We start from the raw sequence: 16,720 nt of genomic DNA, 5'->3' as shown, positions 1-16,720 counted from the left end.
GAATGACAATGCCGAAACATATGTTTAGACCGAAAAGCGAACTCTTCGATGTAGCATCAAGCAATGCAAGCGTGACGTTTTGCATTGCTTAATGCTGCATCGCGGACCTCGCTTTTTGGTTTAAAGACATGTTTCGACATTGTCATTTGCTGAGCTGATTCGATAAACAGCATTGACTAGCTGTCCGCGTGTTCTGCGGGGAAAAAAACAAACAAAAACGCACGGGCTTTCTTTAGAGTGTGTATTCCGGCAGTTACCCGGCCGAAATCCGAAAATCTTTGCACCGCCCCTTTAAAGTTTGGTTACTGTCGTCACTGCGGCGTTTAGACACGAGCCAGTGGCCGGATGATTGCCAAGGCATTGTCGCATTGGTGGTCACGAGGACAAGTAGAGTGCCACGGAGTGCTCGTGTCGAGCGCTGCGTGGCACTCTGTGGCGTGGCACATGCAGCGAAGCGCAGATGTAGCGCTGCTCATGTGTCGTCTGCTACTTATCGTCTGCCATGAGCTATAGTTTTGACGGTGCGATACAAAGCTCGTGATTGCTCCCGTCAGCACGCGCTCAGCGCGAGGTCATCGCTATGCTGGTAGCGCTCCGCTGAATGTGTGAAAAGGCCTTAACTTGTAAAATCAGTAATTAAAAGTTAATTAAGTAATCCTTTGTGATGGTTATACCCTAAAGTGACGTGGTACAAGTGCATAGGCGTCCAGATCACTGCAAAACTCTCCTGGCAAACGGATATCAACTCCATTGTAAACGACGCTAATCAAATGCTCGGTTATTTACGTCGATACCTTTTATGGTGCCTTTATCTTTAAAGATTTCACTTTGCAGAGTTTATGCTCGTTATTAAGTGAAATAAAACTGAGAGAGAGTTACATGAGGCATGTTGCGTAAGAGTGAAGGGCGAGAATAGCTGCGTAAGTGCACCGTCGGTGCATTTAACTAACCGATAAAGAGATTGCCTTTTTTTGTCGGAAGCCTGATTGCGTTAATAAATAGGAAGTGTGTTTCCAATAAACGTTCAGTTGTAAGTGGTGCATGGTCCTGTCCCTTCGTTCTCGTGTCCACGTATTTCTGAGGCATTTTTTCAGTTAAACACGCACAACTAGCTCACGAAGCCATTTTAATTGAGTACGCTTGTGCGATATCGGATCCAAGCCTAGACGTTTTCACTAATAACCTAGTATCAGTTTAAAATCGCAGTGCTCATTATCTTTTCTCGAACTACAATCGTGGATAAAGAGTTTCATCAACGAATGCTGTTTTCAACCTTCCTCATCTCATTCTACGCAGAAAAGTGTCTTGACTCGCCCCTTTTCATAAGACTTACCATCAAAATCATTCACTGAAAAGAGAGCTGCTTTTAGAGTCGCCATACTTGTCATCCCGCGCGGACCACTGCCACAAAAAAGGTGCCCCACACTGGCGCACTAAGATGTTCCCTTTTTCTTTTATTCCTGAAACAAGCAATCGAATAGAACCAGCTGTCCCCCTCCGTTCGCCAGCATAACAGATCAACTCAATTTTAAATCTGCGATTGCGACATATTTTGTCCTATTAATGCGCCTTTGTATCTTTTATGTTCTGGTGTTAGCGTATCTGTTGTTGTTATTGTTTTATTTTTGATTACCCCTACCTTCTGCACGGCTTTCGAGCCTCGAAGGTATTAAAATAAATAAATAAATAAATAACGTTCACCTAACATGATAAATGCACTCGCGTAACCCTTACCACCTATAAATTCGTTATTCTAATTAAATTCGAACACCCTGTTTATGTCGTGACCACGTTGTATGTGTATCGTAATACTCATTCCACGCTTTCTGAGGAAAGCGTGGAATGAGATTTACAATACACATCGTGATTTCCATGCAAAAAAAAAAAAAAAAAAAAATCAATAAAACGTTTTTATATTATTATTATTATTTTTTTTTTGCCCAGATCCTCCGAGCGCCCCACACTTGAGGATCGGCGGCACCACCTCCCGATCCGTGTCCGTCAACTGGGAGAACGAACACCTTCAGGAAGCTCCCATTACGGGTGAGCGAACGGTGGAGATGCCCTCACGCTTTTCATACTTCACCACCCAAGGTGAAGGCAATATGCTCGCACCGTCTTGCCGTTTCATTCTGGACTGCCAAGTAACTTTGAGACGGAGAGTGTAAGGCGTTCCGTAGAGTCACGTGGCGTTGCAGAGGTAATATAATACGAACCAAATCCCATTCAGAGTCTGTTAAACAGTTTGAAAGCAAAGTATAGAATTTAATTAAAACGATTTATATGCGACGTTTTACCTGCACATATGAGGTCGTTTTATGCCTAAACCTCAAACAGCTTCAGGCAAGCGCTTCTGCAGTTATGAAATATTATTTAGTTTTTATAAATAGAAAAAAATGTTCAAGCGGAGTAACGTTCTTATTTTTATTTCATAAAGCGATCACATAGCGTCTTATTAAGAACAACTGTGATCGTTTTTTTTTTTTTTTGACAATAAATGTTTTGTCATTTACGGTTGTCCACAGGGGCACGAGAGGGCGTCACGTGTCCTGGAGTGGGCGGGAATACGCACGCGGCGCGACCCTAAGTAGAAAAGGACACTCGGACTCTTTCGGAATCCACGCCGATTTACGCCCCTTCCTATTAAAATTTTAATAAATACGGTTTCTTTTTATTTTCTTCTAAAACATGTACTATGTTAGCACTTGTATAAACAGTTTTTTGCAGACTTACACTCGCCCGTTCATAGAGCGAAAGCTCGCGCTGCAGAACCCAGACATCGTGGGTTCAATCTCAATCTAGTGCCCGTTTCGATCTGGATGAGCATCGTACCGGCGTGCGGTCGTGTATCACTACTGCGTGGCGCACGTTAAAGACCCCAGGGTCGCGGTTGTGCCGTACTGGCTAAATTGCTCAACTATAGCTGAGAGTCAAATCGCCGGTTGAGGCAGACTAAGTTCAAAATGTATAAACGTACCAACTTATTTTTTTATTTTTTTAGGCTGGCTTATTGGTGTATATGATACCGCTGCACGAAGACAGCCTGTGCGATGTTGTATTGCGCGGGTGCTTCGCTTAATAAGCACTCATGCACGATTAGGACACGTAACATGCATCTTCCCTGGTGCCATCACGCAGGTTATTCCGTCTACTACAAGTCCGAGGGTGGCGAATGGCACGAGGTGTCCGTGCCCCACGACCGGCGAGCATTCACCTTGTCCGACCTGAGGTGCGGAACGGAATACCTGGTCTACATCAGGGCCACTAACCGGGCAGGAAAGGGACCGCAAGGCGAGACACTCAGCGTCAGAACCAACGGAGGACGTAAGCTAAACTCAACGTCGGGTTCTGCGTCCCGCACTCACGGCCGCCAGAGTTTACAGAAAACGTCTTTGAGAAGCTAAAGCCGGGGTCGCACTGCTAAGAGATCGTACAAAAGGCAGTCTGCACGCACTTTCTGACGCATGTTTCTTCCTTGGTTTCCTGTCTCCAGACATGTTTCGAGGATAAAAAAAAAAAAGAACGAAGTAAAAGGGCTTCGAACATGCTCGCTGAGTTCCCGCAGATTATTCCGTTTACATGTCTACAGCAAAGGTTCTTGTGCGAAGTATGATCAGTGGGCCCATTTGGCGTGGAAGCAATCATACGAGGTGCTCAAGAAACAAACGAGCTTGTGCGCCGTACAGACGATTGAAAACAGCTCCTGGCTGCCGCCATGTTCGTGCTGGCGTGGGGAAGTGCGTGAAATTGCAGGCCTGCCAAAGCTACCTTCACGCGCATGACGAAGCTGCACGCACGGATGGGTCACCAGTCGGGACGCCATACTTGCAAACGGCTGTAGGGAGCATTCATTTAATGGAGGCCATAGCCGAGGCCGCGGCTGCTTAGCGTGTGCTGAAGGAAAGCTTCCACAGTTCCTTTGCAAGGTGCTTACAACGCCATCGGAATTTCAAGTTTCATTATAATACAATTAAATGCAAAGGTGCAAGCGAGCTGGACAAGAATGTCCAGCTCGCTTGCACCTTCCTTGTCCCTTTTGTTTCCCTTCTCCATGGTAGAGCGCTCCACCTGTAATCGAGTATCCCGGGTTCGATACCCGGACCAGGCGCATATATTCCGTCGCGCACCAGTCACCTAACTGTGTTTGGAGATTTGTGTTTGTCCTTTGTCCCTTTTGTTGCCCTTCTCCAGGGATTACTTTCGTCAAGTTTCACTCGCCTATAAGCCGGAGCTCGTATTGAGTATACGCAGTCCGCAGCGCACTCAAATATGGCGTCCAGTGACTTCACCCTACAAGCAAGTGCATTTGGGAAGAGAGGGGTGTTTGTACAGCACCGCCTCACCATGACGCCAGCGTGTCGAAGGGTAGCTGCCATTTCTGACAAACGCCATGAGATGGCGCAGCATGATATTAGCTCGAGGAACCGTCCTTATCAACGCACACGTTTTTAAGGCCGCGAGAGGTTCTGATCGCGCCTGCGCATGCAGCTCCAAGCAGACAGTGCCGCTGCCAAGAGATGCGCTAAGCCCGAGTGGAATTTTCGACACAATTTCAATCCTTGTCCACACACTTTTTTTCTTTTCCCACAATAGACATGTCTAAACACACGTAAAAGACAAGGCCTGCGCATGACGCCATCATTAGTGGATCCCCATCCCGACACAAGCGGCAAGCACGCCGAAGCTCGAGGACAGCCTCGCATACGTCTCAGCGTCACCGCGTGCTACCCTTGTTCTCGTTATGAGATGCTGCAAGACGCGCTGTCGACAATACCGACGCAAACTAGGCAGCACTACGTGAATTCACTAGTGATAACGTATGGGGGCTAAACGCGGGGGCCTTCTCTTCTACGTCGTATCGACAAATGTAGCTAAACATCGTTCGCGTGTACCCTACCTTTCGCAGGCCCCGTGGAGCCCGAACCGGGCAAGCTGTTCGAAATCAACAGCACATTCGTGGTGCTCCACCTGGAGGCGTGGGAAAGCGGCGGCTGCCCCGTGTCCTACTTCGTGGTCCAGTACCGGGCCGAGGGAACCCAGTCCGAGTGGACGCTGCACTCCAACAACGTGGTGCCGCAGCAGCAGCTCGTCCACCTGGGAGACCTGGTTCCCGGCTCCTGGTACACCCTGCTCATGTCCGCCCACAACGACGCCGGCTCCACCGAGGTCGAGCTCAGCTTCGCCACCCTCACGCCTGCCGGTGGTAGGGGCACATCCCCTTCTCTCACTTGCTTTTACTGTTATGTGCTCTTCATCTCACTTGAAATGATGTTGATGCAAGGTGTTATAGGGCGTTCGTCGTCTATATTATGACGGGATACAGTGACGTCATGATGTCATCTGACCTTGCTGTGTCATGCGACGTGAGATTGTCACATGAAGTCACATTCGTACAATACGTCAGTGCGACACCTTACGCCACGCTGTCACGTGAGATCATGATGTCTTAAATAAACTTGTAGCGTGACTAATTACGACAGTTTGCCTTAGGATATAGGAATACAGCTCCGTTTCTTTCTTCCTTCACTTTGTCTTCTTAAAACATTACACTTCGCAAAAATGCCCGGAGAATCCGCGTCCTGACCGCATCGCAGTACGTAGATAGGCCGATATCTCCATGCACGCTTTATCAGTATAAAAACAAAGTTTCTGGGTAAGAAAATTTCATTGGACCTAGATCCAAAGAAACTCAGCAGACAAGCATTATTTCCTATTAGGCCGTGACTTTCTAGTCACTGAGTTCTGTCGAATCTTTGTATCTTTTCACTTGATAAATATTATAGTACGAGGATGTCCCAATGAATAACGAATAATAAGATAAAGAGTGATGGCTGACTTGGTTGCGCCATGCAGTAAAAAAATTGATGCCCCGTAGAATTTAGACAAAAGCCGGTGTGTGTTGTATAGAACAAACGCTGGGTGGTGTAGGTAATTCGCTATCTGCAACAAGAAATAAAACGAAATGTTTTTCAGAAGAAACCGCACGCGTGGAAGGCTGTTTCGAGAAAATTGATTGGGCGCTACAATTCTGTTTCAGCAAAGCCTGCTCTGCCATAATAACCACAGTCTTAAAATTCATTTCTCCTCTCATATTATATCGTTGAATAAACAAACAAATCCTTCCTGCACGCCTTGCTCTAAAACCGGCTTTCCAAAGAGATGATTGAGCGCTCCGTTTAACTCTTTTCGTACTTCTCACGTTTTTTTATTCTTATTTTCTGTGTTCCAGACGTTCCTTCCAGACGCTCCGAGATCATGGATCCCCAGGTTGCTTTCTACCGGCACCTCACAGTGACCGTGCCCATCGTAAGCTCGGCCCTGGTCCTCGTCATCGTGCTCGGCGTCGTCTGCATTGTCCTCAGGAAGAGGACCTACGACTCTAGGCCGAGGATGACAGACGGTGAGCACACAGATGCTCAAGGATGGTTCACACATCTGTGTTTGAGCCTGATCAACTGAGTTGCGTTCGCCTGTTACTGCTTACGATGAGACAACACATTGGCGCCACCTATGGGGCAGCCCAGGAACATTTTCGATCTGCGTACATTTTACGAAATACTCTTTCATTCAATTCTTATATTGTTCTATAAAATACTACTCTCTTAAATAATCCGTAAATGTGATCTCGCAAATACTGCAAAACCTTCGATCTACTCATACGCAGTTAGAAAGCGTTCGAGACGCTGGAGGTTGTTGAAGGCACCCTTACAAAAATATGTATGGACACTTCTTGGACATTTATAGAGCAGCGTCCGTAGGAAGAACAAAAGGCGTCAATAGGCAGACCACGACCTCTGTTGCCTCCTTGAAGTCGTCCTATGGCTGCCCTATAGAATATTGGCCAACGGACGTTCTATGGACGTCCTATTCTATGGATGATGTGTGGTCATTCTATACCCTCCCTATGGTAAGACGCCATATAGAGTCCATAGGGGCTCTATAAGGTGTCTACACAGGGTCTTTATGGTGTCTATAGGGTGCCTGCAGAAAACCCATACAAAGTCACAAGGAGTCCCTAGGGAGTCCACAGGGAAGCCATACAAGGTCTACACAGGGTCCTCATGGGGTCTGCAGAGAAGCCATACGAGGTCTACAGGGAGTCCCTACAGGGTCCGCAAAGAAGCCACTCAGGGGGTCTGCTACGGGGTCCGTACCGACCAACGTTTCTAGAGCAAGTCAGTTGGGAAACGCTAAAAAGCTTGCTCTGAAAACGCGGCACCGATCTGTACTCGAAAACCGAACTAATTGTGATCGCAACGCCACCATTCCAACCGCAGCGGCCATTCGGACAACTGCACGACCGCGTTTGCTAATTTAGGACTATCGATATTCGACAGCATGTGACTGTTCTGCTTTGGCTTTAATCGGCCACTTTGGCGCCGAAACATATACGGTAGAGAGGGGTTTCAGGGTTTAAAGAAAAGTTTATTGACACTGTAAACTGCAAGACGTAAATCACACCGGTATACAATAGGAGCATGTACGCTACAAAGATCCAGGGACGGAGGTAACAGGGATGCCAACCCCCGTCTCCCAGGCGGACGCGCCGCGAATTGCAACCGAAGTTAGGAAACACCCAAGTTGGGACGCGCTACCTGAAGTCGCCGGTGAGGCATGGCTGTAAAAAGAAATATTACTTGTACCGCAAAACCCTGTAAGCTAAAAGTGTATGCAAACATCACGCCCTTGTCATTTTGTACTATCTCCAATAAAGGTTTCTACAAAAAGAGCTTTTTCCCTTTTGTTTTTACGCAAAAACGTGCTCTGTAAAAGTCATTTTAAAGAGTGTAGGGTCCTTAGGGGTCTGCAAAGAAGCCATACAAGGTCTATAGGGAGTACGTACGGGGTTCACAGGGAAGCCATACAGGGTCCACAAGGAAGACATACAGGGTCTACACGGGCTCCTTATGGAGTCTGCAGAGAAGCCATACAGGGTCTGCACGGAGTCCTTACGGGGTCCATAGAGAAGCCACTTTAAGCGATGGTGGTACCGCGGTGTGAGAATCGCACTCCCTAGCTCCTGGATGATTGGCCTCATAATAAATTGGCTTGCCTACACTTTCCAGACGTGAAAAAAAGTAAGGTTTTGATACTGCGCGCATACAGCATAACTAGAATTACTTACGCGTCGCGCGCAGACCCAGCCTAGTATACCGCTGTTTTACGACGATCATCTAGATGACCGCAATTTTGATAGGCACCAGTGCGCCCCCTATAGGTTGTGAAAGTTGCGAATATCTACGGGGGCCGCAGCGACCCACATTTATCTACCTCCCACTGAGAAAGTAAAAACATTATTCCGGCACCCTACTAAACACTTGCACCTCCACAAGGAATATACCCTGAGGTTGGATATGCCTCTAAACATCAATGTAACATATTGATACCCGGAACTTAATTAACAACTCTTTAACTCGGACACCTCGCTACACCTAAAGAAAACGTCTACCCGGCATCACTTTATTAATGTACCAATATATGGCTCACACCATAGAGAGGCAATAGGATGTCCATAGACTCACCAGGTCCATAGAACGGAAATAGGAAGGAATGAAAAACTTTTTCTTTCGCGAAGATCTCTATAGCGTTGTTGTGTCCATTCTGTGGCAAACCAGTGGTACATAGAGGGTCTAAGAACTGTCTACAGGAATCCATAGGATGGACAAAGGGGTAATAGAACGGCAAAAGTATGGACATAGGACGTCCATACATATTTTTGTAGGGGCAGGAAGCTCGCTTTCCTGTTTTCAGTTTCCCAGTGACTATAGCTGATAGTTGGTGTCAGTGTGTCAGTCCACTTAAAGCCCCTTGATACAAGAATACCGACCATTAAGGTACGAAGACTCGGTCACTCCCAGACAAAGAACTACAACGACGGAAGCCGATTATGAACGCGCTCCTTGACTACGTCAGGTCAAAGAACCTGACACAGCACACGCAATGTCACTCCAACCTTCTATTTCGCGTTCCAGCCAGATAAATATAATCAAGTCAAGTTATCTTGGTTTACCTTTCCTCCTAATAAACGGATTCTACTGCTAGCCTCTGGATACAATTTGCACTTCGCATTTGTTCTAAGTACCGATAACAAATGTTGTGCTAAAGCGCAGAGCCAGTGCCACCAGCGAGACCTGCGGCGATATTTGCTTCCAAGGGCCATGGGCGGGCACGTGCCTCGAGTATTGTCGCATATGTCGCTACTCGTAGAACAAACACAAACACATAAAGAAAGTGCATTCCCTCGTCGCACTCAAACGCGAATGTGCCCTCTCCATCTCCTCTTCAGGCATGGTGGTGGCCGAGTGCTGCGACGCCAGCAAGGGCGACATGATGCTGGCCGTGTCGCACGAGTCTCAAGGCCGTCCCCAGGAGGCCGTGTACTACCCGACCCCGTATTCGACCCACCGTGGAAGTGGGCAGCCCGCCCACTGCAACACAAGTGGCGGCGGCGGCGCTGGGGGGCCCCCCAGGCTAGACGACCCCAAGGGCCGCACCTACGACGTCCCTTATCCCGTCAAGAGAGTAGGTCAATACTGACGAGGCACTCTAACTTTTACGCGCAACTATGTAAAAAGAAAACGATTTCTCAGACCGTCGGAGCCGCGTTAAGAGTTTCCTTAAGGTTCTAAAGGGAACCCTAGAATCACCATTCCGAGTCACATACTCCGTTCATTCGTAAGATATTAAGGTGATGCAAGCTACGAGCTCGATGGACCAGTCAAAAGTCGATCTTTCGCCCCGCGTTTACGCTGTCAGCCATACCCACGTGCAGGGAGACGGGACAGGTTATCAAAGGGAAGCAGCGGATAATTGGTTTCGAGGGTTTATTTTTCCTTCAGTGATGCCTTAAATTTAATCTAGAGTCCGATTTACCCTCGCGATGTACCGCAACGGACGCCTGGAAGACCCAAAAACAGTTTACTGCTCAGACGTGTCAGGTCACATTCTGGTTGTCTTGGAGATCTACGGAGCGCTGGCTTGACTACATGTTTCATAGCGTCCGTTGTGGTACATGGGAATTCGAAACGGAGTAGAGAAACAAATGGATAATAAAATACGCTGGACTATTTACGAGGGGTGTTTTTGAACGCTTCTAAGAATATTTATCTTACTAGTCGAGGGCATAAGTTGCCTGGAAAGTTAGTATTTTAGAGCATGTGAGTAGGATGGCTAAGAGAAAGAAAAATAATAGCACAGCATACACTTGTTTATGTTTGTAAAAAATTCAAACATAAAACAAAACCTGTCAAAACAAAGACGCGCTTGTAATTAAATTAGGGTACAGTGCTCGCTCTTGACTAAAAATAAATACAGTCATACAAATAAGTTTAAAGCGGGACAGAGTGGCTTACGACAGTTAGAGAAAGAGAGAGAGAGGGGGGGCCTTTGAGAAACGACTGATTTCCATTCAAAACTTTTGTAAGATTTTGGCAAATTACCCAAAATATCAAACGTCAGTAAACGCACACACTGTGCGTTTTAAACTTTACCAATATTTTCTTTTTTTTTTACTGAAACTACTAGCCACACCGAAAGACGAATCTGTGTCAACCCTATTTATTGGACTAGGTTATTTGTTGTTATAACTAAGTCGAACATCTCTACATCTTCGGTGCAGTTGCCTCACATGTCTTGAACTTTTTTTTTTTTTCAGAGGTAGTTTAATTGATTAACAACCTTGTTACTTTACTCCACTGTACAAAACACAAACGAATAAACGTTAGCGCAGTTGCCTTGGTTTCGAAATACCGTGAATATACCAGTAAACGCGCGTCCTTTTTGTTCCAGCTAGAAATGTGGGAACCAAGTTCAGAGGCGGTGTTGACGTGCAGAGATGCGTACGAGAAAACAGGTGAGCACTGTAAGCAAGTCGAACCCTACGACTCTTCGTTCGGCGAGACGCGTGGCCTGCTCAAGAAAATGCGAATAATGCTGCGTTATATTCTTTTTTTTTCTTGCAGGCCTCGAGGCGCTTTACAGGAACTCACCGTATCACATATCCAAGCCAAAGGTACCACAGACAACGCCGTGGAGGGAAGATGGTGACAGGTGACAAAACCGCGTCTTACGCCAGCTCTGTTCTTTTCGGTCAGGAGTCACTGTGGATCCACGATACCCTAGGGAGCATATGTTTAAAAGATGGAGCAGCTGAAACCGCAGAGAAGGCTCGCAGTTTATTGGAGGTCACCTCCTGCGTAGATTGGTCGGAGGTGGCCATGCGTTGCATTGACTTGTCATGTGGCAAGGAGGAAAGTGGGCAGACAAGCGTAGGCAATTTCGGAAGGTCAATGGTTTTGATCACTGTTATACGGAATAAAAAAAAGTAACTTTAGGTTTCTGAACTACTTATTTTAATTCTTTTCACAGGAGTTCCGGGAGTGAGAACGACACGGAAGAGCTCCTGGAAGGGGAGAGCGTGAGCGGCGGGAGGCCACAAACGTTTATTGTGCCTCTGGACCAAGTGTCCTGGGATCTCAACAGGCCGAATGGCACCACGCGGTCCTGTAAGACTTTTCTTTTTACGTTTTTACTTTGCCATGTCAATGCTGCTTTTTACTGCCGGCATCAGCGGCGGCTGCTAAATGTGAGGTGCTAGGGTCCCATGTCCTCCGTCGGCCTTGACGTAGAGGCAGAGCTGTCGCCGCAGTAGGTGCACCGTTCGGGGCCGTGGTGTTTTGTGGCAAAATCAACTCCTCGGAGCTGGAGGGTCGCTGGCCTTACGGTATTTCTAGAAAAACCGGTTTTCGGAGTACATTAGACACTTCCATGCCAAGCATTTTGTGGTTGCCGGCAAGGAGCATTTTCGGCACGTGCCCCCGTCGGGGTAGTAGCACTTTGGTCCGCTTACCTTATGAACAAACTCCAATACGTTGAAGCTTATAAGGGCACCGTGATGGGCCTACCTGCCCTTGAGCTCCACTTGGCGGAAACGTCGTCAAGGCCATGATTAACCGGCGCCTCACTGGACGTTTGCGCCGGCCAATCCAAGTAGCACAAAAGGTGTGGCCCACGTGGGTCCCACGTGGGCAATAGGGACTCGGGCAGCCCCTACGAAACCCACGTTGGTCATACGTGGGCGACGCGTGGGCATGCCATACATGGGCTGCCCACGCAGTGCCGCGGTGGGTCCCACCTTGGATATACGAGAGCAATTTGAGGCACAGTTTGGGCATGACCAACTTGGGCTGCCCATGTAAAACCCCCGTGAATCCCATCTCGGCCATGTGGGAGCCAAGCTGCGATAATGTAGGCTCTACGGCGGCTAAGCGTGGGTGTGCCCAACCTCGGCTGCCCATACAAAACCCCCGTGGGACTGACCTTAACTCTACGGGGTGTGAAAGGTAATGATGTGGGCTCCACAGCGGCTAAGCGTGGGCGTGCCCAAGTGGGGCTGCCCATATAAAAGAAAACAAAAAAAAGTAGGTCCTACCTCGCCTCTGCGGGAGCCAAGTTTACAAATACAGGGGCTCCATGATGGCAAAGCGTGGGCGCGCCCAACTTGCGCAGTCCATGTAAAACTCCCATGCGTTCCACTCGGCTGTGCGGGGCCCTAGTTTACGAAGATGGGGGCTTCATGGCGGAAAAGCGTGGGCTGGCCCGACTTGGACTTCACATGTAAAACCCCCGTGGGTTTTACATGTGCAGTCGGCTCTGCGGGGGCCAAGTACTCGGCTCTGCGGGAGCCAAGTTAGCAATGGTATATGCTCCAAGGCGTCAAAGCATGGGCATTCCCAACTTGGAGCACCTGTGCAACTCCCAAAACGGCAATTTCGTCTAGTATTGGTGTAAAAATAATACTATAATATTTACTGCACTTTCTGGAAATTCAACATAAAAGATCCGCTTAATTTGATACCGAATTACAAAGAATTGTAATTCAAAGCGCGAGGAAGAAATTTACACTTGCTAAATTTTGTTATTAACTTTCTACTCAGCTTATATGCTGAGAAGGCCGTTTTACGTAGGGTAGACTTTTTTACGCCGACTATCGAATTTTAGGGTGAATTTGAAACATTCTCGTCAGAATGTAAAACTTCGGTGTCTGTGGATGGCCGAAGGTGGCTATGTATCCCAATTACCTCTCCAAGGTGGATTATAAGTCAAAATATGCACAGTTTTTTTGTTCCAATTTTTACACTTGAAATGCAAAATTTTTTATGGCCTTTCTCCAAGCGTTTTATTGATTTATCAAAATGGTTATATTTTCGGTAGGCTCATAAGGAAAGTGAGGCATGTTCACTTTTGGTATGCACTGGATTACCCCACACCTTAAGGAACATATAATATGATTCCGAACGAACATAAGTTCCCGGGCCGACCTGACGTGGCCTGCCAACGAGGCCCCCTGGGGTCCCCACGAAGGGGGTCTATATGGGTTGCCCACCTGGCCGCCAGTGGCCCCACGAGAAGAGCCCATGTTGTTTGCACAAATAGGCTCCTAGTGGGTCCCCCGGGGGCTGCCCCAGCAGGCCCTACTTGGGACTGGCTGGCAAAACCGACGTGGGACCCTCGTGGGCTGCCCACGTGGGACCCACGTCGGCTCCCTTTTTTGCACCCGCTTTTTGCTAAATCCCTCGACAGACGCCTAGGTGGGCTGCTGAAGTAGGCCCGCTGTGTTTCCTACGAGGGAAACCCGGTGGGCAGCCCAAGGGGGGCCGACTTGGGCTCGAGTTGCAAAGCCGACGTGGGACCCACGTGGGCTGCCCATGTGGGACCTCCGTCGGCTCCCCTTTTGGAACCCACTTTGTGCTACTTGGGAATCAGGGCGGTCGAATCTCTCGCCGACTTTTTCGCCGAGTTTCCAGATTAAGTCCTCAGGTGGTTGGCTGATCATTAATCAACTTGTTGAAACGTCCGAGAGACATAAGTCTTGTAGCCTCTACGATTTTTCTGTAGACCTTTTCAGAAATCACCTTCTTTACGCTGCCATCTTTGTCTGCTGGGCTGTGAAAGGCATTCTTAGCATGCGCTATAGCTCTTGTGTACGGTATAAGAGACGCTGCGGATGCGTCTACAGCTCAGAGACTCAGCATTTTTGCCCGGGCGATAAGCTACGGAAAGGTCTACACAGTGAGTGTAAGGTACACCTAGGCCTTCCAAACAAACGTGAATCCTATATCTTCAGGGATTCTGTCTTAAGCTCCAAGAGTTGCGCAACCTAAACCACTGATTTCTACGAAACACACACGAATCCGTAATTGAATGAACGTCTAATCTGTTGTAGATTAATGAAAGCAGAACGAACCCCTCCCACAAAGCTCTCTGCACGCAATGACCGTCATTTTCTTTTTCGCTGCTGCTAAAGCGGAAAAAATGGAATGCTTTATGGAAGGAGCGTGTCCTACTTGTTTTGACCTGGCACAATCTAGGGTGCTTAGCGAACTTACAAGAGGGTAGCTTAGGAAACGAGCCGACACAATGAAAGTGACACTTTAACTGCAAAGTAATTAACACCGTGCCTTACTGTACTACCTTGCCCCCCTTTTCACACAAAGACCGGCCGCAGCTGATGCGATGATCTGATGCTGGTAATCAGCAGCACCAAAAGGGCATAGTCACGGAACTAGCCGTCTTGGCGCGTTTCATATGATTAGGGAAATTAATCACTCAAAAAACAAAAGCGCAGGGTCACTCTGCAGTTTCTGTTTGTGATTGGTTTTATCCGGTGATAGCTAAAAAACGACGGGCGCCGTGACCATCTTTTTTTGGCACTGCTTCATCGGTTCATAGATGAGTATAACCGATTTCACTGTAGGCGTCTCAAATGTAGGTAGTTTCATCTTAGCGTACAATCAAGAAACCTATTCATTCACGCAAGCACAGAGAGACAGAATACTGCCTGAGTCACGCTTCGCATTCTGGTTTCAGGGAAAAAGTATCCGAGTGCTTACCAGAGCTCCAGTCATCGCTGCGCCGGCGAGTACACCTCCATCACGTAGCCCCAGCCCCTGGCACCTATGGACTTGTGGTTCGAGTGATGGTTTATGTTCCTCCATTTCAAATGGGACGTTTTTTCCGAGAGGCTCCGACTACGCGTTCAACCGCTGCAAGACCGGAACAGCGACGTGTGCGCGTGCGAGTGTTCTTCGACGAGTGCGTGTGTGCCTGCGGTGAAGTGTGTTCATCTTGAACAAAAGTACGGGACAAACAAGAAAGTGTCGGCAACTCCTGAGACAATTCTGTTTCAGACTACCGCTCGCCATTTTTGCACCACGTAGGTCGTAACGTACGAAGCGCGCTTGTGGCTTATAAAAAATAAACAAAAGTATTACGTTTGTATTACAGTATTATTTACCTTCGGTGAATTTAAGGGCAGACCTTACACAAGTTTTTTTCATATATAAAAGTAGATAAACGTCTTTTAGTTTCACATTTTAATTCTTGTTTTGTTTGCTGTGAACCTCTACAGCATGCGTATGCATACTTTATGGTTAACTTGGTTCTCTGATTTAGCACTGCAATTTAAACCTTTCTCAATAAGTGTTCGCCCCACACCGTTTTTCTCAATCTATTTTGTCATAAAATTCGGGGATGTTTATTCGGGGTTCTTCTTTTCTCCCGGATGCAGTGTTTTTTGTTGTCTGTTTTAGATGTCGGTGAAAAATAGGGCTTATCACGGCTTATGCTGCCAGGGCGAATGGACCACTTTTATAACAGCGTTTATAAGACTCGCAACGCAATTCTTAACGAGGAAAATGAATTAGACAGGAGATGTGATTATCGAAGAAAGAAAGAGCCTTTCGGACAGTTCAATGCAGGCTGTGTTTCGGATCAAAACAAAAGATTAAGTAGAGATTCATTCCTGAGAATGTTTGGGTTTCACATTTTAGAATCAGCTCTAGCACTTTTTTTTTTTCAGTTGTCTTCGTGTTTTATAAAAACCGCCTCGGGGTTTATTTCCACGTTTATTGTTATGCAATACAAACGAGAAAAATCAGTTTTAGTGCTGATTGCACGGGTCATTAAAAAATGATTTCGTCATGCTCGCAGCTAATCTACGCACAGAGCTTAAGGTAAAAGAAAACAAGTTTTCTAGAAAGGGTAGTTGTATATACCTGCTGTTTTCTTTATTAAAACGGTTGATCGCACCTGAGGTCAAATGATTATCTTCATTATCGTTTCTTTTGAACTAGAATAAAGAACGAGTTTATTGTTGGAAAACAATTGTATTTTTACTTCTTAACAAATGTTTAAGGCTTGGCAAAAGAAAGCTCGATTAAGTAAAATGACGTTTAGACAAAAGTAAATACGTATTTTTTTTACTCGTCGTGAGAAAGCGAGAGATCCCTCTCCTTAATAGATAATAATTGAATTTAAAGATCTCCTTTGAAGAATGAGCTGGAAAGTAATAGTTCGTTAATCGCATTATGTTTATGAATATAAAATTTGCCCTTATTTAATACGCTTTATATCATATTAAATGATTTGCATCTCTCTCATGGAGCAAAGCAGTACTTAAACTACGGGTGTTTCCTAACACAGCCATAAATTTAAAAAAAGTATATATTGCTTAAGTAAAGTCTAAAAAACTTGTTCTGGCAATTTGTCAAGACGGGTCGAACCTGGTACGGTTACGCGCAAAAAGACGATGAGTTCGGTTTTAGGAATCGTTTTGTGTCCAATACATCTCGTACCAAAGTTGTTGAATACTTCCAGTCTGCGCCGTCCCTGTAATTAAAACAAAACGTTTACTCATGCTTAACACAACAAACACACCAAC

General features: G+C 46.7%; 1 protein-coding gene across 1 annotated transcript in view; it reads left to right on the top strand.

Moving 5' to 3' along the window:
• The window catches only part of LOC115319221 (Down syndrome cell adhesion molecule), an 87,532-nt gene extending 71,371 nt beyond the window's left edge, over positions 1-16,161 (top strand). Inside the window, exons 15-23 of the mRNA XM_040504691.2 lie at positions 1,945-2,043; positions 3,139-3,324; positions 4,907-5,203; positions 6,230-6,400; positions 9,287-9,522; positions 10,789-10,852; positions 10,962-11,049; positions 11,368-11,504; positions 14,869-16,161. Coding sequence (XP_040360625.2) covers positions 1,945-2,043; positions 3,139-3,324; positions 4,907-5,203; positions 6,230-6,400; positions 9,287-9,522; positions 10,789-10,852; positions 10,962-11,049; positions 11,368-11,504; positions 14,869-14,939 — 1,349 coding nt within the window. The 3' untranslated portion in view covers positions 14,940-16,161. The remainder of the gene's footprint in view (positions 1-1,944; positions 2,044-3,138; positions 3,325-4,906; positions 5,204-6,229; positions 6,401-9,286; positions 9,523-10,788; positions 10,853-10,961; positions 11,050-11,367; positions 11,505-14,868) is intronic.
• Positions 16,162-16,720: the final 559 nt, after the last annotated feature.

Source organism: Ixodes scapularis, unplaced genomic scaffold (genome assembly GCF_016920785.2).
Source record: "Ixodes scapularis isolate PalLabHiFi unplaced genomic scaffold, ASM1692078v2 PGA_scaffold7__128_contigs__length_106722199, whole genome shotgun sequence".
In the NCBI taxonomy this organism is placed as follows: Eukaryota; Metazoa; Arthropoda; class Arachnida; order Ixodida; family Ixodidae; genus Ixodes; species Ixodes scapularis.
The sequence above is the reverse complement of the archived record's forward strand: the minus strand, read 5'-3'. Positions and strand labels throughout refer to the sequence as shown.